Raw genomic sequence first — 22,163 nt, 5'->3', positions numbered from 1 at the left:
CCATCATGCCCGCTAATTGGCAGGCTCCACATTTCTTATGCCAGCCATCTCAAAGGGGGTAGGGGGTCAAGGGTTTTCTTTTCAGGAGGGTTTGTATTCCATCCAGTTGGGAAACCCTTTCACGTCTCATGGACCCAGGTTGCATCACATGACCCTAGACCAGTCACTGGGGAAGGGGAATGAGATTACCGTGACCTGGTTAGAGTGATCACGTTTCATCTAAGGAAGTAGGCACACACGTCCCCTTCAGGAAATACAGATAAGCAGGGATGGGTGAAGTAGTAGCTGTTGGACAGCAATGAACAGTGCCTAACTCAAGTTTAGTAGACACGATGCACAAAATGGAATATTTGTAGGTTGTGTAGTAACCCAACTTATAATATTGTTCTTTTGAGAAAATGTGTTCTTAGCACCAAAGAGAACTTTTGGGAAACAATACTCAAATACAATCCAAAATGCATGGAGTGAAATTCATACATTTATCTTTCAAAGTATACTTAACATAATTCCATCTTTCTTGGGCCCTTCAGGAGGTATTCTTAGAATCTTCTAGTTTGAGAATCAGAATCAGGCTGTGCCTGGTGGCCCATGCCTGTAATCCCAGTACTTAGGGAGGCCGAGGTGGGCGGATCACTTGAGGTCAGGAGATGGGGTTGCAGTGAGCCAAGATAGTGCCACTGTACTCCAGCCTCGGCAGAGCAAGGTCTTAAAAAAAAAAAAATCAAATGTGAACACAGACTGTCATTAAAATCAACCCAACAATCCCATAGACTGTTTACTATTTTTTAAATAAACTTAGAAATTATCATTTCTAGTCTTAAGGTTGAAACTTACCTTTGTTTTATCTGAGTTCCTTCCTCAGGAAAGGACCTCCAGAGCCTCTCAAAAAGTATCAAAAAACTGAAACTCACCATATCACCGCATTCCAGACAATGAGATGCCAAGCCCCTCATGCATCCCCATAGCTTCCTTCCCCCTCCCGAGTTCCTCTTTTCCCATACATTGTTACATTGCTTCCCTGCAACTGTATAAACCCTTAATTTTAGTTGGTCAGGGCAATGGATTTGAGACTGAGCTCCCAACTCCCTGAGTGCAGCACCCTACTAAAGCCTTCTTCCTTGGTAATAATGGTTGTCTCAGTGATTTCTGTGAGGGGCCAGCGGGTCCTAGAACAAAACCCTGGTGCTCTGGTGACATTCTGTTGTAGATATTTAGAAGGATGGTTAACAGAGTTTACCTGTTAATTTGTTCTGCTATCCTCACAAAAAGTGGTATTGCCAGCTGCACATAAATATTTGATTCATCCACCCGCCCCCGTTCCCCACCCCCCCGACCCCAGCCATGATGGCACAGGGAAACTGAGGTCGCAGGTGAGCAGCAGACCGCGTCTGGACTCCACATCCCGCGCTCATCCTGCTCCACGGCAGGAAGCTCGTTCAACACACATGCACTGCGTGCCCATGTGGGTGCCAGGCTCCGGCTGTGTCCTGGGCAGGCAAAGGGACCTAGGGAAGATGCAGGTCCAGTGGGGTGGGAAAGTAGGGGCAGAAAACCAAGATTCTCACAGCCCTGCAGTGTGGAGTAAGAGAGAACTCATTACACCTCTTGTCAAGGGAACAAAGGATCCCCGCCAGGCCCCTCTTGTGCACCCAGCGGTCCCCCCAGGCGCCTTGGAGACCCGGCCGGGCCCGTCGCCGGCCTCCAGCCACAGGCGTCGCTGTGCGCTCGCGCTGGCCCGGGAGCCGCGTTCCGCCGGGAGCAGGCGCTGGCGCAGAGCAGGGGTTTCAGTTTCTGGCGCGAACTTCCGCCGTTCCGAAGTTGCACGGTGAATTGGCGCTATGTCTGGGGACAGCAGCGGCCGCGGGCCAGAGGGCCGGAGCCGGGGCCGCGACCCGCATCGGGATCGCACCCGCTCCCGCTCCCGCTCGCGGTCCCCTTTGTCGCCAAGGTCCCGCCGCGGCTCTGCGCGGGAGCGCAGAGAGGCCCCAGAGCGCCCGAGCCTGGAGGACACAGAGCCGTCGGATTCCGGGGACGAGATGATGGACCCGGCCAGCTTGGAGGCGGAGGCCGACCAAGGCCTGTGCCGCCAGATCCGCCATCAGTACCGGGCGCTCATCAACTCCGTCCAACGTAAGGCGGCGCCTCCGGGCGGCGCGGGCCCGGACGGGCCGCTGTCCCCGCCCTGCGCCGGGCGCGGGGGGAGGGCACCGGAGGCAGGTGCCGGGCGCAGGCCCGGCGCGGCGCTAGTAGAGACGCGCCGGGTGCCAGCCCCTCGCCGCTCGCCGCACCTTAAATTGTTGACAAAGTGCTCCCACTTTGTGGCTGGAGCCGTACGACCTTGGCGCGGGTCCCCGAGTGGCGGGCTGGAAAAGCTGGAGGCCAGAGCCGCTCGCGGACTCGCCCGAGCCCAGCCAGCCAGTGGGGAGAGGCAGGACGCGGACTCCGCGTGCTTTGATTGCGCCCGGCAGTCCTTGGCGTGGGCTCCCGGCCTCGCAGCGGCAGCTGCAGCTGCAGCGGCACGCGAGAGCTGTCAAATGCACGTTCTCGGACCCCACCCGGACCCACGGAATCCGAATCTCTGGGTGGGTCCGCGCAACTGTGGAGTGGCCCTCCAGGTGATGGTGTGTATTGCTTGCAAAGTTTGAGAACCACTCAGTTATGGAGCACTCAGAGGCTGCAGCCGGAGTCCAGCCCTTTGGGTTAAGGTTAGAGGGAGCCAGGGTTTCCTTTTAAAATTCATGCTGCATAAAGGGTAGGGTGGCCTTTCTCCTTTTCCGGGCCATTTTGGTTAAAAAGATAAAGATGTTCGAAGTAATTACTCAGAGCGCAGGAGCCGGGGCTTGGCTTTACTGTTGTAGGTGATAACCTTGTCAACTGCTTATTAGTGAATGCTGAACAAGTTTCCCAAAGTTTGTATTTTTAAAAATAGAAAACCGTGAGGACATACTGAATGCCGGTGACAAATTAACAGAGGTCCTTGAAGAGGCTAACACTCTGTTTAATGAAGGTAATTTGTTATTTTATATGTTATTTCGTGTTTTATGATACTTTTAATTAGTGTTACATAAGCGCCAAATTATTGACATAAAACAATTCCCACATTTGTAATAGTGCTTTCCCAGTTCGGGAACCGTTTCATTATAGCAATAATGCCATTTTTATTATGCACTTACCATATAATAAGGGCTTTACATGAAAATTTGGGGGTAGGTTCCGCAGTCTGTGTTAAGCCCCCAGTTGATTCTGTTGCCTCTTCAAGTTTGAGAACGTTACATGTGTTATCTTGTTTCTTTTTCTTGTGTTTACTGCCGTATCCCTAGTATACATTGGTTGAGTGGATGAATTACAGAACTGAGCTAGCCTCTGAAATCCTGTTTCTTTTCCTGTCCCATTCTGTTTTGCCTTCCTCAGCTCCCTGCTATTGGTCCACCTGTAACACAGTGGAGGTGGCAAAGCCTGCAAGTGTACCTGCTGGTCTCCAGTCTGGGGTGTGTTGTGTGTGAGTGAGTGAGTGAGAGAGATCCCAGAGCACTGAACTCTAGGCCATAGGTGCTTTAAAAAATAACCTTAGTTTGAATTGAAAGCAGAGGCAGTGGTATTGGTAGCAGCTGTCTGTCTGCTTGGTGACAGAGGGGTACTCCCTGATGTGGGTACTTGGTCATAGAGCCACAGGACTGCTACCCAGACCACTGTCCCCTCCAGCCCTCTCTGACGGGTCTGTGGGAACATAGGGGAGAATGCAGCCAAATATATCCTTTTTTTTTTTTTGAGGTTTGAGATGGAGTCTCACTCTGTTGCCCAGGCTGGAGTGCAGTAGCACAATCTCGGCTCACTGCAACCTCCACCTCCCAGGTTCAAGCAATTCTCCTACCTCAGCCTCCCTAGTAGCTGGGATTACAGGTGTGCTCCATCACACCCAGCTAATTTTTGTATTTTTAGTAGAGACGGGTTTCGCCATGTTGGCCAGGCTGGTCTCGAACTCCCGACCTCAGGTAATCCACCTGCCTCCGCCTTCCACAGTGCTGGGATTACAGGCATGAGCCACCGCCCCCGGCTGGTTCCTCATATTCTTAAAGGACTAGAACATATATTTTTAGTCATTGCTGAGGATGACTAGTTCTTTAAATGTCTCCTTTTATCACTTTATATATGCTCTCCAATTTCTTTCTTTGACCACAGCCTCCTTACCATTCCCCATCTTAGTCTACCGCATTTGCTAACTCTCATCAAAACCTTCAGCAACCGGGTGTTTCTCCTTCACCTGGTTAAATCCCTCTACTACCCTCTTAAGTTTTGTCTTCCCTTCGCAGCCTGGACTCCCAGTCTCCTCACTGTTAGTCTTGCTTGACTTGACTCAATTACTCCCTTGATATTTACTGTGCATCTAGTCAGTTCTTTATCCCCACATCATTTCCCCCTCAGCTATTTCCAGTATTTAAAGCAATATTTTAGAGCAAAATTATTCACTCATTGGAGCCCTAGGAGTTGCTCAGCAAACAATAGATGCTGGCATTCGTGGATTTGATGGTCTCAGTTTGTAAAATAAATAAATAAATGAAAGGGGAAGGGAGTGGGGCAGGCAGGCACAGGATACTCATGGGAGATAAAGAAGGGATCAACAAAAGGAAACAGCGGGGCTGAGGGGGTTGCTTAATCAGACCCTGCAGGCAACAGAGAGTATGAAAAATAGTCTGGGAACACCTACACCTGTCGCCCAGGCTGGAGTGCAGTGGCATGATCTTGGCTCACTGCAACCTCTGCCCCCCAGGTTAAAGCTATTCTCCAGCTTCAGCCACCCGAGTAGCTGGGATTACAGGTGTGCACCACCATGCCTAGCTAATTTTTGATTCTTTAGTAGAGATGGGGTTTCACCACGTTGCCCAGGCTGGTCTCAAACTTTGGAGCTCAAAGTGATCCGCCTGCCTCGGCTTCCCAAAGTGTAGGGATTACAGGCATGAGCTGCTGTGCCCAGCCTGTTTCTGCATTAATTTAAGTCTTTTTTTTCCATAGCTTTTCTTAAATCCCATGTCCTCTGTCAAGCCTTTTTTGAGTATCCGTCCTCGGGTCACTACCTGCTACCTGTAGACTGTTCATTTGGGTGGCTTTGCTGGGGTTGCCTGTGAAGCCATACAGAGGCATGAGCCTCCTAGTGCCAGCCTAGCACATGCCATGATTTTGGTTAGCAACTTTAGCAACTTACCTATTGCTTAGCAGCTTACCTATTGCTGTTCACAAACCACCATGCCAAGCACAGGGCCCTACATGTAGTGGGAATTTGATTTTCCTTACGTCGGCACACATGATCATCGTGATTAGGATGGAGGGAAAAGTGAGTATTAGACATGACGGGTTTTGCTCAACTGGAGTTATTTAAGAGATTGTGATTCAGCTAACAGGAGTAGGAGAACTAGACAGAAAGCTGGCTTTTAGGAAGACTGGTCAGCTTTCATTAGAGATTTTGGTGAGTTGGGCACGGGAGAAAGTTCTTTTTGTTTTTGTTTTTGTTTTGAGACAGACTCTTGCTCTGACACCCAGGCTGGAGTGCAGTGGCGCGATCTTGGCTTACTGCAAGCTCCGCCTCCCGGGTTCACGCCATTCTCCTGCCTCAGCCTCCCAAGTAGCTGGGACTACAGGCGCCCGCCACCACACCCCGCTAATTTTTTGTATTTTTAGTAGAGCTGGGGTTTCACCATGTTATCCAGGATGGTCTCGATCTCCTGACCTCGTGATCCGCCCGCCTTGGCCTCCCAAAGTGCTGGGATTACAGGCGTGAGCCACCGCACCTGGCCAGGAGCACGTTTTAGAAGGAGATGTGTCAGTTGCCTATTGAGATTTTTTTTTTTTTTTAGTCCAGTGGGAAATCCTGGTAAGTAGTTGGAAATGTAGGGAAAAAATCTATGGATAATGTGTATTTTGTAATGTGAATATTTTCTTTCGTTTTTGAATAGTGTCCCGAGCAAGAGAAGCAGTCCTGGATGCCCACTTTCTTGTTTTGGCTTCAGATTTGGGCAAAGAGAAAGCAAAGCAGCTGCGCTCAGACTTGAGCTCCTTTGACATGTTAAGATATGTTGAAACTCTAGTAAGTTCAAAGCTACAGACTCTGAATAAAAAATGTTCTGTTATATATTATAATTATTTACTGTGCTCATATCCATATGCAGATGATTTCACTTCATTCTTCTTTTTTGGTCTCAGATTCCTCTGTAGGGATCTTACCAATTTAAACAGATGAAAGCAGAGCCATGTGGTGGAATCTTGGGTGGGGGCTTGGAGTAAAAATCTCGTAGCATTCTGTCTTAAGATGCTGGGCGCTATGGTCATTTGCCAATGGCCATTTTTCCTCTGTTCACTGGTGTTCTAGATAATTCTCAGTGACCTCGGACCTTTGTCCTGGGCTGGACAGAAGCCCACTCTGCGATGGCAGAGCTCAGCTGGAATTGAGTTAGGCCTGGCGAGAGGGCATGTTTTGGTCTGTCTTTGAGAATATTTCAAAACCATATGAATATGATTGGGTTTTGCTTTTTTTTTTTTTTTTTTCCTTTGAGACAGAGTCTCGCTCTGTCGCCCAGGCTGGAGTGCAGTGGCGTGATCTCGGCTCACTGCAAGCTCTGCCTCCTGGGTTCACGCCATTCTCCTGTCTCAGCCTCCCAAGTAGCTGGGACTACAGGCGCCTGCCACCACGCCCGGCTAATTTTTTATATTTTTAGTAGAGACGGGGTTTCACCATGTTAGCTAGGATGGTCTGGATCTCCTGATCTCGTGATCTGCCCGCCTCGGCTTCCCAAAGTGCTGGGATTACAGCCGTGAGCCACGTAGCCCAGCCAGGTTTTGCTTTTTTGGTTTTATGTTTTATTCACCTTTCTTTGTCTCTTGACAAGTTTGAATAGTGGTTACCTGCAATTCTAAAACTGTTCCTTGATGAATTTACCAAAAAAGAAAAAGCACACAGAGACTGACCTTGTATCTCACTTTGTTGTCTTTTTAAAAAATTCTATTCTGGCTGGGGGCAGTGGCTCACGCCTGTAATCCCAGCACTTTGGGAGGCTAAGGCGGGTGGATCACCTGAGGTCAGAAGTTTCAGACCAGCCTGGCCACCATGGTGAAAGCCCGTCTCTACTAAAAATAGAAAAATTAGCTGGGTGTGGTGGCAGGCGCCTGTAATCCCAGCTACTCGGGAGGCTAAGGCAGGATAATCCCTTGAACCCAGGAGGCAGAAGTTGCAGTGAGCTGAGATCGCGCCACTGCACTCCAGCCTGGGCTACAGAGTGAGACTCCACCTCAAAATCAATCAATCAATCAGTCAGTCTGTCAATCTGAGCCAACCTCTGTCCTAACACAGATAGCTGCACCTCAGTATGAACATTGCATTTCTAACTGGATGTTTATGTTAAATGGTTATTAAAATAATTTAGTACTATGAGATCTGATCAGATAAAGTAATTTTTTTGTAAAGGCATGAGGCACCAGATTATTTCCAGTTTGTTTTTCAAACCTTTTCCTTTTTTTTTTTTTTTAACTTTTTTTATTGTGAAACATAATGCACTTAGGAAAGTGCACTGTAATATAGAGGTCAATAAAGTAACCATGTATTGGGTATTTCTTTAAAAATTACTTTATCAGGTTAAGCTCTATACTTTATTTTTTTATTTTTTGAGACAGAGTCTTGCTCTTGTTGCCCAGGCTGGAGTGTTGCCCATGCTGGAGTGTTGCCCAGGCTGGAGTGCAGTGGCACGATCTCAGCTCACCGCAACCTCCACCTCCTGGGTTCAAGTGATTCTCCTGCCTCAGCCTCCCAAGAAGCTGGCATTACAGGTGCCTGTCCCCACGCCTGGCTAATTTTTAGTAGAGGTGGGGTTTCGCCATGTTGGCCAGGCTGGCCTCGAACTCCTGACTTCGTGATCCACCCGCCTGGACTTCCCAAAGTGCTGGGATTACAGGCATGAGCCACCGTGCCCGGCCAAGCTCTGGACTTTAAATAACATATCAAAATAAATTCTGGAAGTCTTAAAGCATTAAATATAAAACCTTAAATTAATAGTTGTCCAGTCTCTGGGTGGAGAAGACTTTCGTATGTATAGCATCAAATATAGACACTATAAGGAAAGATTGGTGGATTTCTCTGTCAGTTAAACAGACCAAAACTGCCACGTCTGCCTACAAGGGTGCAGTGGTAGTTCGGGCCGCCAGGGAATGGAGAAGAGGTGGCCATAGCGCTCTGACCAGGCTCTTGTAGCCTTTCTTTTCTTTAAAGTCTGATTGCCTTTAATAGGGTTAAGCTCCCCGAGGGTTTTGTGATTATTGTTTATATATGATATTGCCATCGTAATTGGATAACTTCTAGGCATTTTACAGTATAATGTAATAAAAATGTACTTTCATAAAAGTAAATTCAATATAACACATTTTATGTAAGACAGTTTGAGATGAGAGAATTATTTGACTTCCGCCAACTCTTCCCAGGAAGGCAATTTTAAGATGAGCCATTCTCTCAGTGATGCCGGGCCACTGCTCTCTGGATATACTGAGATACAAGCTGAATAGAGATTTGGAAGCAGGACTTTAACTGTAAAGTTATCTTCACAGTAAGAAATTTAGCCAGCATGTTAAGACACTGAAAGCCGGCTTTGCGTCTGGCCTCTTAAAGGTTGAGTGATGCAGATTATTGGATGTGGAAAATGATTGTGTGTGGCTTAACTGGGTTTTTTGTTTTCCTTCATTTTTGTAGCTCACACATATGGGTGTAAATCCGCTAGAAGCTGAAGAACTCATCCATGATGAAGATAGTCCTGATTTTGAATTCATAGTCTATGACTCCTGGAAGATAACAGGCAGAACAGCAGAAAACACCTTTAATAAAACCCATACATTCCACTTTCTGTAAGATTATTTTAAAAATCCAACAGACCAGTTATTTGTGAACCTTAAATTGCTTTTTCTTGTAGGGACAAAGATTATTTGGTATTGTAGAGGTGACAGTCATGATGCTGTTGTTTGGAGACTTTTGAAACTTTGATATGAAAGTTCATAAACACTAGGCCGGGCGTGGTGGCTCATGCCTGTAATCCCGGCACTTTGGGAGGTGGATGCAGGTAGATCATCTGAGCTCAGGAATTCAAGATCAGCCTGGGCAACACGGCGAGAACCCATCTCTACCAAAAATACAAAAAATTAGCCTGCTGTAGTGGCCCATGCCTGTGGTCCTGGCTACTTGGGAGGCTGAGGTGGGAGGATCACTTGAGCCTGGGAGGCAGAGATTGCAGTGAGCTGAGATTGCGCCATTGCACTCCGACCTGGGTGACAGTGAGACCCTGTCTCAAAAAAGAAAAAAAAGTCCATAAACTCTAGATGTGGATGGAACCTTAAAGGATCTCTCATTCTGCTTTAGCAGAAAAGGCCAGAACCTCTTTACCAGTGCTCTCCTGGCTCCTTTGCTTCTAGCTCATGAGACTCTGGGTTTATCATCTTTAAAATCCTTATCATATAGGAGGATGATACCTCCTACTGAGGGTATCTTATGAGTCTCCCAACGTCTAAAGTGACATTTATTATAATACCCTGTTAGATGACCACTGACTTGTATTTGAAGATTACTTGTCACTGCCACATAAACTGTCCAGTTCATTTTTTAGATAGAACTCTGATTTTAAAAAAAGATTTCTTTATATTTGAATGAAGTTGGCTTCTGTCTTAACTTCCTGGCATGGTCCTATGGAGAAATTAAGAACAGCTCTTACTGGCTCTTCTCTAAGAGGACCTTCAAGTATACTGGTTTTGTTGCCCAGTAAATACTTTAGGGTAGCCATCTGAGTTGTTCAGTCCTTCTTTAAGTGGTATAGCTCCTGGGCGTTTGTCTTTTCTAATTTGTCTTTCTAAAAACCATTGAGATTGGTAGTAGCTCGGGTAGAAGGCCTTGGAGATGCCAATGTAGTAGTGTGGTGTGGGGTCTGGCGTCTATTTTTAATAAGACTTCAGGTAACTCAGGTGCCCAGAGCCATTTGTGTATGTTCTATTTAATAGGATATAGTCCAAACTTCTTCATCTTAGGATAAAGTCTAAATCTTTGTTTTTTGCTATTGTACTAAACTCATAAATCCTAGGTTATAAAGATAAAGCCTTAAACTTTATCTCATCATCCAGCCCAATTTCCAGCCACAATGAAGTACTTAAAACTCTGTGTCTTTGTACTTGCTGTTCTCTTGGCCTCCAATTCCTTTTCATCTTTTCCATTCGGTAAAGTTTGTTTATCCCACAGGCCCCATCTTGGAAGCCTCCAGCAACTTCTCCAGACAGAGGTGTTAGCAGTGTAGGATCAGATTTCTCAACCACGTCACTCCCATGTCTGGGTAGACATCTCTGCCCAAGTGTTCTCATGGCACTTGAGCAGTACTCTCTAAGCGCTCAGGATCTACCATGTTGCTTTTTTAAAATTTGATTAATTAATTTTTTTATACTGCTCCTTGTGGAGCAGGAGTGTGCCCAGAGTAGCCCACCATGCTATATTGAAATGGATCTGTGTGCATAATGCAGCTGTCCATCTACATCGTATACTTTTGTCTCCTCAAGGGTAGGAACCACATGAGCCTTATTCTTGGGGCTTTGATCTCTACATGATGCAGACTTACATCTATTACTGTAGCCCAAGTCTGCATGAGGGCAGAATCCAGAAGGAAAAGGAATCCCATGGCTGTGACTTGCCCTGTTATCCTAAGACAGATGTGTTCTGTAGTCCTGGGCTGGGAGCCTCTGCCTTGGCCTCCCCAGATCAAAGTCTTCTGACCCCACTGGAGCTTCCCCACATACATGTTCATCCTTCCCCTGCTCTTAGAAGTTGGCTTTGCAAGACAATAGGTTGGGTGGTGGGAAGATGTCACAGGCATATTCACTGGCCTACTTTACAGGGCAGTATGAAGGTGTCTGAGGAGGTATCTGTGGTTGAGTAAAGCTCCTAGGAGTTCTTTTAGAAATACAAAGAAGGCAGAAAGGCTGTCACAAACCTTATCAAGAGTCTTACTCTGATGTCAGCTTGTATATCACTGATGTCTGGTCTGAATTTGACTATACCATGCAAACTACTTTTAGTTAGTAAAATTAGTTTGTTCAACAAACAACAGGCAAAAAAATAAATGAAAGCATATTTTTCATTAGGTTGGGTTCAATATACGGAGAGTGCCCTGTGCCAAAGCCACGAGTTGATCGTCCAAGGAAACTTCCTGTGATACAAGAGGAGAGGGCAATGCCTGCCCAGGTTTGTTTTAAAATGTTGCTTTTTAAAAAACACCTTAAAGTTAAAATAGCTGTTAAAATAATGTGCATGCAATTTGGCCATTTTTTCTAAGTGTGCGGGTCTGGAGCCAGGTTTTGTCACTTAAATAATCATTTTATTTAAGCCTTTAAGCATTTTATTGGATTGGCTGCTTGTCTTTGTTTTAACTCATTTCTCTAGTTTTGATCAGTTCTCCGAAGCCAGGGTCAACCTCAGCACTGTCAACATTTACGGTGGATAATTGCTGGTTTGGGAGCTGCCCTGTGCATTGTAGGATGTTTAGCAGCATCCCCAGCCTCTACCTGTTATATGCTAATAGCCCCCCTGACCCCTGAGTTGTGACAACCAAAAATGTCTACATGTGACAACAAATGTTCCCTGGGGAGGTGGGGGGAAAGTCACACCCACTTGAGAACCACTGTTTCTAAACCGCCCTTTTGTATTTTGCTATTTTATGTTCAACCTGAAAATGGTTAATCTGGTAATGTTACTCTTCTATTAAGAAATTGATATGAAAATGTTACTGAGGCCAGGCACAGTGGCTTACGCCTGTAATCCCAGCACTTTGGGAGGCCGAGGCAGGCAGATCACAAGGTCAGGAGTTCGAGACCAGCCCGGCCAATACGGGGAAACCCCGTCTCTACTAAAAATACAGAAATTAGCTAGGTATGGTGGCAGGTGCCTGTAGTCCGGGCTATTCGGGAGGCTGAGGCAGGAGAATTAGGAATCTAGGAGGCAGAGGTTGCACTGAGCCGAGATCATGCCACTGTACTCCAGCCTGGGCGACAGAGCGAGAGTCCGTCTCAAAAAAAACAAAGGTTGCCCGAGTGTGGTGGCTTACGCCTGTAATCCCAGCACTTTGGGAGGCCAAGGCGGGCAGATCCACCTGAGGTCAGGAGTTAGAAACCAGCCTGGCCAACGTGGTGAAACCCTGTCTCTACTAAAAAGTACAAAAAATTAGCCAGATGTGGTGGTGGGTGCCTCTAATCCCAGCTACTCTGGAGGCTGAGGTAGGAGAATTGCTTGAACCTGGGAAGCGGAGGTTGCAGTGAGCCGAGATGGCACCACTGCACTCCAGCCTGGGCCACAGAGCAAGTCTCCATCTCAAAAAAAAAAAAAAAAAAAAAAAAAAAAAAAGTTACTGAAACCAGAAAATCTGTTTTTTTTTAAACCATAATTTTTTTTTTTTTTTTGAGACAGAGTCTTGCCCTATCACCCGGGCTGGAGTGCAGTGGCGCGATCTCGGCTCACTGCAACCTCCGCCTGCTGGGTTCAAGCCATTCTCCTGCCTCAGCCTCCCAAGTAGCTGGGATTACAGGCAGGCACCACCATGCCCGGCTAATTTTTGTGTTTTTTAATAGAGACGGTTTCACCATAATGGCCAGGCTGGTCTCGAACTCCTGACCTTGTGATCCACCTGCCTCAGCCTCCTACAGTGCAGGGATTACAGGCGCGATGTCGGCTCACTGCAAGCTCCGCCTCCCGGGTTCATGCCATTCTCCTGCCTCAGCCTCCTGAGTAGCTGGGAGTACAGGCGCCTGTCACCACACCTGGCTAAGTTTTTGTATTTTTAGTAGAGATGGGGTTTCACCGTGTTAGCCAGGATGGTCAGCAAGACCCCATATCTAAAAAATTTTTTTTTAATTAGCCAGGTGTCTTAGACAAGGTAGAATGAATTAAAAAAAAAAAAAATTAGCCAGGTGTAGTGGTGCACGCTTCTAGTCCCAGCTACTCAAGAAGCTGAGGTGGTAGGATCCCTTGAGCACAGGAGTCTGAGGTTACAGTGAGCCGAGATCATGCAACTGCACTCTAGCCTGGGTGGCAAAGCAAGACCCTGTCTCAAAAAAAAAAAAGAGTTCGGGTGTGCAAGAGAGAAGAAAAGGAGTTTGGGTGTGCAAGAGAGAAGAAAACGTTAATAGGCCAGTAAGTAGGTCTGTCAGCTTGATAATGACTTTTTTCAGTTAAGAAGAATGGAAGAATCTCATCAAGAAGCAACAGAGAAAGAAGTAGAAAGAATCTTGGGATTGTTGCAGACATATTTTCGAGAAGATCGTAAGTGTAACACCATTCAAAGTGGAGCAATTTGTATTTATCTGTTCACTGAGGTTACTTGTATTTAAAAGGCAATTTCAGCTGTATGTAATATTTGAATAAATACATATGCATTTTATGAGGATTCTTCTCCCCTTTAGAAATTTCATGTGAAAACTTTGAAGTTAATGTTTTCATTTTTATCTTTAAAAGATGGGGATTTTTTTTGTTACAAAACGAAATATGCCATTCAAGTGAGAAATGTCAAAAGTACCTGTTCCACCTCCCCTCATTATAAAATGTAATGTGTATATTTTCAGATTATTTTATCAGTTTTATACACACCTACCTAAATAGTTTGTTTTGGCCGGGTGTGGTGGCTCACACCTGTAATCCCAGCACTTTGGGAGGCTGAGGTTGGGAGTTTGATACCTGCCTGACCAACATGGAGAAACCTCCTCTCTACTAAAAATACAAAATTAACCGGGTGTGGTAGTGCATTCCTGTAATCCCAGCTACTTGGGAGGCTGAGGCAGGAGAATCGCTTGAACCCGGGAGACAGAGGTTGCGGTGAGCCAAGATCACGCCATTGCACTCTAGCCTGGGCAACAAGAGCGAAACTACGTCTGAAAAAAAAAAAGTTTGTTTTTTTCTTTTTTTCCAAGCTAATCATAATATGCACATTCTTCTGCTACGTGACTTTTCCATGTGGACATTCTTCCACATCATTTCATATAGATCTCCCTTGTTTTGTTCACTGATTCCCATTATATGGCTGTACTGTAAATATATTTAACAGATCCTCCATTAATGGATGATTAAGTTCCTTTTTTTTTTGAGACAGAGTCTCGCTCTGTCGCCCAGGCTGGAGTGCAGTGGCGCGATCTTGGCTCACTGCAACCTCTCCTTCCTGGGTTCTCGCCATTCTCCTGCCTCAGCCTCCCAAGTAGCTGGGACTACAGGCACCCGCCACCACGCCTGGCTAATTCTTTTGTACTTTTAGTAGAACCTGGGTTTCACCATGTTAGCCAGGTTGGTCTTGATCTCCTGACCTTGTGATCCACCCACCTCAGCCTCCCAAAGTGCTGGGATTACAGGCGTGAGCCACCACGCCCGGCCAAGTTCCTATTTTTTTTTTTTTTTTTAGGAGACAGAGTCTCACTCTTTCGCCCAGACTGGAATGCAGTGGCACCATCTCAACTCACTGCAACCTCCACCTCCTGGATTCAAGCAATTCTCCTGCCTCAGCCTCCTGAGTAGCTGGGATTACAGGCGCACGCGCCACCACATCTGGCTAATTTTTTTTCTGTATTTTTAGTAGAGACATTGTTTCGCCATGTTGGCCAAGCTAGTCTTGAACCCCTGACCTCAGGTGATCTGCCAGCATCGGCCTCCCAGAGTGCTGGGATTACAGGCGTGAGTGCCATGCCCAGCTGGATGATTAAGTTCTTTATAGCATTTTACTCTCGTATAAATTGCTGAAGTAAAAAATCTTAGTATGTAATTTTGTGCACTTACACTTGTATTTCTGTAGCACAGCTTCTTAGAGGTGGTTTCCAGGTCAGTGGGCATACATGTTTTTAGTAGAGATGCCAAATTGGCCTCCAGAAGGGTTGGATTGATTTGCACTCCTGCAGCAGGATGAGTACACATCCTTTCTTTGTCTCTGGCTAACGCTAGAGTGTACTGATATTAATGATAAGCAAAAATCAATTTTTTTTTCTCTTTTTGTCTATAGCTGATACCCCAATGTCCTTCTTTGACTTTGTGGTTGATCCTCATTCTTTCCCCCGTACAGTGGAAAACATCTTTCATGTTTCCTTCATTATACGGGTAAGATTAAAGATTATTTTTCTAATTGCTTTTATATGCTTTTAAAAGGATACATAAGAAAAGCTGTAGAAGGGAGCTGGCAAAGGTATCTGTATACACTAGCCAGTATATGTTTCAGACCCATTGTAGCAAAACATTAATTGGCATATTAGGTAGAAGAAGCTAGCTAACATTTTATATGCTTGCTTTTATGTTTTAGAAATTATTTAGAGAAAGAATTGGAAAAATTTGAATATGGAACTTTAGATTAGATAACAGTATGGTATAAATGTTAAATTTCCTGAATTTGATAGTTGTCATGTTGTATAATATCCTTGTTCTCAAGAAATACACACTGAAAGATTAGGGAAAAGAAGCAGGCCGCCTATCATTCTCACTTCATTCATAAATAATAATATGTAGAGTGATAAAGTAAACGTGGTAACTAACACTTTAACGACTGATAAATATGGGTAAAGGATATATGCCACGTGTTTATAGTAGTCTTATAGCCCTTTAAGTCTGAAATTATTTCAAAATTGGTTTTAAAACTCTACTCAGATATGTACCATGGAAATTTGCTTTAGACTATCTTTAATCTTACTTCAGGTTGCATTCCCACATGTAAGATGAATTTGATTGTAACCTTAGAGAAAAGCCTATGTCTACCAACGTATTTTCTCAGAAATAATAACAAAGGCATATTTTTTTTTTTTTTTTTTTTTTGCCAGTGGTCCCAGTGACAGAATTATGCAGAATAAAATGTGGAGTATTCCAAAATACGTATAAATCAGTTAAAGAGACAAGATGAGTTTCACTTAAGAGATTCTCAGGATGGAGGCTGTGTCTGGGTGAAAGAGCTGATTAGAAACCCAAAGATACCCTGTGTAAATAAAAGATACTAGGGAAGTCTTATCTATATCATCACCTTATTATTGCTATGGTGTAATTTGATTTTCTGAGATACTGAATTTTCTGAGTAATTTTTTCCATCTAGTGCGTATAGGTTTGAGTCTTAAATGTTTGTCTTCTCCTGAAATCATGTTTTCGTTTTAGGATGGTTTTGCAAGAATAAGACTTGACCAAGACCGACTGCCAGTAATAGGTAAATGATACTATGTTTGGAAAAATTAGTTTTAGAGAAAATATATTTGTTAGTAGAATTTAAGTATTTTACTAAATGTAAATGAATTTTCAATGTAGATTAACTTTTACAATATTGTATCTTGCTCAACTATCTGAAGATACTGAAAACATGGCCAGCGTCTAAAATTTTGATGGATTCATCTATATCGATTCAACATCTGCTGTAAATATTAACAAAGAAATGATATAATTTCCCTCAGATCTTAATTTAGAAAGTTGGTGATTGCAGTCATTTTTGTAGTATCCCTCTTTCTAATCACGTTTTGTCAGATGCCGGCACCTTCTTTTCTCTTTGAGGTTCTATGAATCTTTCATTCTTACCTGAATAATTTCACACTCTCCATTACTCATGTCCTCCTAAGGTCTCCTGTGGAGAGTGAATATTTCCATCGCACTTACTTGCTACTTTCAATGTTCTCAATGTCCTATTGGACTCACTAGGGCTTAGCTCTGTGGTTGACACATAGATATGCAGATTTTCAAATGTCTGGAATGTGTTACTCTACTACATGTTTTTTGAAATGGAAACAGATGGAATGACTGGCTACTGTAATAATACTACAGCAGTTCCATAATGCATGAAATCCTAAAAAGTATGTAATATTACAAGTATCTTTTCAATACAGGTTTCATTGCTATTATTCATCAGTTTCCGTTTAGATTACCTGTTCCGATTTAATAACCTTTGATAAATTTGAAAAATTTGTCTTTCAAACAGAGCCTGTTAGTATTAATGAAGAAAATGAGGGATTTGAACATAACACACAAGTTAGAAATCAAGGAATTATAGCTTTGAGTTACCGTGACTGGGAGGTAAAGCTCTGCCTGTTGCCCCTGCATAGTTCTGACTCTGCCTTCACTTGCAGTAAGCCCAGTGCCTAAATGTTCATTATTGTCTGCCAGGAGATTGTGAAGACCTTTGAGATTTCAGAGCCTGTGATTACTCCAAGTCAGAGGCAGCAGAAGCCAAGTGCTTGATGCTAGCTGAAGGTAACCTTTTCAGTGGGATGGCTACACAGTTCTATTAAAGTTCATTTGGCAATCCAAAGTATCCCTTTTCCCCATTCCAGTGAAATTTGGATTTTTGCCTCCCTGTAGTGCCCCATTCTTAGAACTGTGTGTAACAGGTGAGAAAGGGATAGTGGTTCTGCGTTCCCTTCTCTGGATTGATTAAATTTGTGCTGTTAAGATTTGCAGCTGAGGCCAGGCGTGGTGGCTCATGCCTGTAATCCCAGCACTTTGGGAGGCCAAGGCAAGCGGATCATGAGGTCAGGAGTTCGAGATCAGCCTGACCAACATGGTAAAACCCGATCTCTACTAAAAATACAAAAATTAGCTGGGCGTGGTGGCATGCACCTGTAATCCCAGCTACTCAGGAGGCTGAGGCAGGAGAATTGCTTGAACCCGGGAGGTGGAGGTTGCAGTGGCTGAGATCGTGCCACTGCACTCCAGCCTGGGAGACAGAGCAAGACTCTGTCTCAAAAAAAAAAAAAAAAAAAGACTTGCAGCTGAAAGAAGCAGTGCAGGATTGTTCTTGGTTTGGTGGGTTTTGTTTTTGGTTTTGTTTTTAATAAAAAATAGGGAAGGGGTCTCACTATGTTGCCCAGGCTGGTCTCAAACTCCTGGGCTCAAGGGATGCTCCCATCTCAGCTTCCCAAAGTGCTGGGATTATAGGTATGAGCCACCGTACCCAGCTGCTGCTTTTCCCCCAACAAACCGGTAAATTAGATAAGTGAAATATTGAATCCTCTCATCCATGTTGTTGTTCACCATCCCATTAGATTTGCTTATTTTATAAGTACAAAGCAGAAAAGGAGGATTAGGATAGAATTACCTTAGAATAATCTTGGTAAATTGGCATTTCTAAAATTTGTATTAGGCTATGAAAGAATTCTTCATTTTTATGAAGGGTAACATTTCTAGAAAGAAATCTTAATAATGATCTGACATTTTGTAGTGCAGACAGTTGTGGGTGGGAATCAGAAGACCTAGATTCTATTGGCTATGCCCCTTACTTTATTTATTTATTTTTGCCCCTTACTTTAAAACCTTGGGCAAGTCACTTAATCTCACCCAACTTCCCTTTTTTTTTGAGACAGAGTCTTGCTCTGTCACCCCCAGGCTAGAGTGCAGTGGCACGATCTCAGTTCACTGCAATCTCTGCCTCCTGGGTTCAAGCAATTCTCCTGCTTCAGCCTCCTGAGTAGCTGGGATTATAGGCACCTGCCACAGTGACCAGCTAATTTTTCTATTTTTAGTAGAGACGGGGTTTCACCATGTTGGTCAGGCTGGTCTTGAACTCCTGACCTTGTGGTCCGCCCGCCTCGGCCTCCCAAAGTGCTGGGATTACAGACGTGAGCCACCGCGCCTGGCTTCAACTTTATTTTTTTTTTAATCTATAAATATATCTATAAAATGGGAAGATTTTCAAGCTAGATCATTGCTAAGAATTTTTTTCTAGCTCAAATTTTCTGATTTTGAGCATTAAAATAAACTTTTTTGTACTTAATGTAAGCACTTAATATGTGCTTCAATTAATTGAAATACTTTTGTTCCAAGTTGTAAAAATATTTTAAATGAAGGGAATAGGCCGGGCGCAGTGGCTCACACCAGTAATCTCAGCACTTTGGGAGGGCGAGGCAGGCGGACCACGACGTCAGGAGATCGAGACCATCCTGGCTAACACCGTGAAACCCCGTCTCTACTAAAAGTACAAAAAAATTAGCTGGGCGTGGTGGTGGGCGCCTATAGTTCCAGCTACTCAGGAGGCTGAGGCAGGAGAATGGCGTGAACCTGGGAGGCGGAGCTTGCAGTGAGCCTGAGATTGTGCCACTGCACTCCAGCCTGGGCGACAGAGCGAAACTCTGTCTCAAAAAAAAAAAAAAAAAGAAGAAGAAGGGAATAAATATGGAATAAATTTAAGATATATAATGTGGATTACCCTGGGCCCTACTCACTGAGGAGGGCTAATTGTTGGATTTCATTTATGTATATTATATGAACTTTTGGTTTATCATTTATAAACTGTTAACCAGCTATTCTTCCCCTTTTTAGGACTCAAATGGATAGTGAAGTCCAAAACGGAAAGCGGCATGTATTGTACATATTGTATGATTCAACATTTTTAAAGGCAGATTGTTTTTAGTAAAATGTAGCTTTTGATAGTTAATAAATTTGTCATGGTTGTCTTTGATTAAAGGAAACTCACCGCCATATTCACAAATAATTGTAGTTGCTCTTTATTTTCTAATTATTGGAGAGTGTCTCCTTTGTCTATTCCTGTCCCAGTGAAAGTTTTACTTAGGTTGTTAATGCCCTGCGGACCATTATGATTCCTTTTACTTCTTTTTTGCCACAAAGCTAGCTAGTCAAGTCAACAAATAGGTTGTATCATATGAAACTGTTGCTTTTATAGGTAAAATACAGTCAAATATGAGTAATTTCCTATGATTCAGCCTCTGATTTACACACAAGAAACTATTAAATCCTCTGGCAAGCCAGGCTGGACTACTTTCCCCAGCAACATCAGCCCTGGTTCCATCTTACCAGCATGCTACTCCATGCTTCTCATCTCGGCTATGCTTTCAAGTCTAGTCAGTTTCTTCTCCCAGTGCCCACTTTGCTATTTCATGTTTTCTCACTGCTTCCCTCTGGCATCAGGGGTAGAGGCGTCTTTTCTGTGGAAGACTCTGGGCTCCAGTGCTTCCTGCCTCCTAGGGGAGCCTGCTCTCTCCGTCATCCCCTTGACCTGTATCTGGAGTTTTCCCTTCAACCAAGCCCATCTCTGATTTTAAAAACATTACCATGACCCTCTTCAAGCTGCTATCCTATCACCTCTTTAATGAGAATCACTTGTCTCCCCTCATGTCAGTCCGTGGCAGTGTGGCACCTCCTTTCCCACTCATTGAGTCTGTTGTATGCCAGATTTCCTAATTCCTTTCCAAATTGTTAACTCCAGTGGATATATGGTTGTGCATTTGACACTTGGAGATCTATGCCTTGAAACTGTGTATCCTTGATGTCTGTTGCTTTCCCTGGTTCCCCTTTCATAGTCACTGTCATCATTTATGCTGATATTTACACCATGAACAGTCTGACAACTTTGATGCCTAAACTTCTTGAAAATGTTACAGATACATGCAATCAGTTGCTCACTGGACAGCTTGTGGGTTATTTTAGACATGTACAAAACAGCCCTTCAAATCTCCCTAGAAGACCTATACTGGCACTTTTACGACTTTATTTTCTCAGATGGAAAACTAGGATTGCCCCCACCCTCCAAGCCCTTACCTTAACCAGTCACTAATCCCCATCTGATCTCTTCTCTCAATTTGCCCAGGTTACTACCACAGACTCCAATCTGTTATCGCCTACTTCTGTCCTTCAGGTCTCTTCTGCTTCTTCAGAACCACTTGTCATATTACTCGGATTTCCCATTGCCTTCAAGATTGAAAAAAATCTGAACTCTTTAGTGATGTTCAAAGCCTCGAATGCTCAGGTCCTTTCCCTACATTTCCAGGCCCGCTTCCTCAGGACTCTAAACTCTAGCATTTATTTTTTTGTTAAACAGCTTTAGTGAAATATAATTCACACCAGATGCGGTGGCTCACGCCTGTAATCCCAGCACGTTGGGAGGCCAAGGCAGGCGGATCACCTGAGGTTGGGCGTTCAAGACCAGCCTGTCTCTACTAAAAATACAAAATTAGCCGGGCATGCTGGTGCATGCCTGTAATCCCAGTGACTCGGGAGGCTGAGGCAGGAGACTCGCTTGAACCAGGGAGACAGAGGTTGTGGTGAGCTGAGATTGTGCCATTGCACTCCAGCCTGGGCAACAAGAATGAAACTGCCTCAAAAAAAAAAAAAAAAAAAAAATATATATATATATATATATATATACACACACACACATATTATATATATAATTAACATACCTACAATTTCTATATAAACTGTATAAATCATTTTTCATCTATTCATAGGGCTTAGCAACCATTACCACAATCTAATTTTTGAACATTTTTGTTCCCCTGACCCTGAACCCATTAGCTGTCACTCTACCTCACCTACCATTCTGACCTCTTACCCCTAAGCAACCACTAATCTACTTTCTGTAAATTTGCCTGTTCTAGACATTGCACATAAATGGAATTATATAACATGTAGTCTTAACACCATAACTTTCTAAGTTCTTGTCTAAAGTTGCCCCCCTTTTTATCTTTCATTTTTCTACTTTCTACTTGTTTCAAACTTTCCTAATTTGAGACACTTAAAAGTGGTTACATTTTGCAAACCAAGGCCATGTTGCTTTTCATTTTGTACCTTTTTGTAACTATTGAACTTTCTTTTTTTTTTTGGGAAGGAGTCTCGCTCTGTCGCCCAGGCTGGAGTGCAGTGGTGTGATCTTGGCTTACTGCAAGTTCTGCCTCCCAGGTTCATGCCATTCTTCTGCCTCAGTCTCCTGAGTAGCTGGGACTACAGGCGCCCGCCACCATGCCTGGCTAATTTTTTTGTATTTTTAGTAGAGAATGGGGTTTCACCGTGTTGGCCAGGATAGTCTTGATCTCCTGACCTCGTGATCTGCCCGCCTCGGCCTCCCAAAGTGCTGGGATTACAGGTGTGAGCCACCACGCCTGGCCAACTATTGAATTTTCTAACCTGTACTTTTTACTTTTTAAAGTTATCAACAGTGGCCAGCGCAGTGGCTCACACCTGTAATCCAGCATTTTGGGAAGCTGAGGCGCGTGGATCACTTGAGGTCAGGAGTTCAAGACCAGCCTGGCCCATGTGGTGAAATCCTTTATTAAAAAATACAAAATTAGCTGGGCATGGTGGCGGGCACCTGTAATCCTCAGAGGCTGAGGCAGGAGAACTGCTTGAACCCGGGAGGTGGAGGTAGCACTGAGCCAAGATT

General features: G+C 44.3%; 1 protein-coding gene across 3 annotated transcripts; it reads left to right on the top strand.

Annotated features, from left to right (window-relative positions):
* The first annotated feature begins 462 nt into the window (after positions 1–462).
* NSMCE4A (NSE4 homolog A, SMC5-SMC6 complex component) lies at positions 463–19,478 on the top strand. 3 transcript variants are annotated; one of them, XM_034931629.3, is made up of 11 exons: positions 463–2,130; positions 2,930–3,007; positions 5,949–6,079; positions 8,726–8,877; positions 11,146–11,245; positions 13,225–13,315; positions 15,033–15,127; positions 16,163–16,211; positions 16,971–17,065; positions 17,156–17,242; positions 19,307–19,478. In XM_034931629.3, exons 1-10 carry the CDS (start codon positions 1,839–1,841, stop codon positions 17,228–17,230), a joined length of 1,158 nt encoding a protein of 385 aa, XP_034787520.1. In that variant the 5' UTR covers positions 463–1,838; the 3' UTR covers positions 17,231–17,242; positions 19,307–19,478. The 3 variants fall into 3 exon arrangements, 2 of the variants coding, with proteins under 2 accessions (XP_034787520.1, XP_054949385.1); XR_010113214.1 differs by lacking the exon at positions 16,971–17,065; XM_055093410.2 differs by lacking the exons at positions 15,033–15,127; positions 16,163–16,211; positions 16,971–17,065; positions 17,156–17,242; positions 19,307–19,478 and adding an exon at positions 14,445–14,990 and having other exon boundaries at positions 13,225–13,319.
* Positions 19,479–22,163: the final 2,685 nt, after the last annotated feature.

Source organism: Pan paniscus, chromosome 8 (assembly GCF_029289425.2).
Source record: "Pan paniscus chromosome 8, NHGRI_mPanPan1-v2.0_pri, whole genome shotgun sequence".
Lineage (NCBI taxonomy): Eukaryota > Metazoa > Chordata > Mammalia > Primates > Hominidae > Pan > Pan paniscus.
This window is presented reverse-complemented; position numbering and strand designations above follow the sequence as displayed.

Coding starts and splice junctions, on each gene's coding strand:
- NSMCE4A (XM_034931629.3), top strand. CDS start 1,839: ATGTCTGGGGACAGCAGCGGCCGCGGGCCAGAGGGCCGGAGCCGGGGC. Junction 3,008..5,948: donor TAACACTCTGTTTAATGAAG/GTAATTTGTTAT, acceptor GTTTTTGAATAG/TGTCCCGAGCAAGAGAAGCA. Junction 13,316..15,032: donor GACATATTTTCGAGAAGATC/GTAAGTGTAACA, acceptor TTTTGTCTATAG/CTGATACCCCAATGTCCTTC.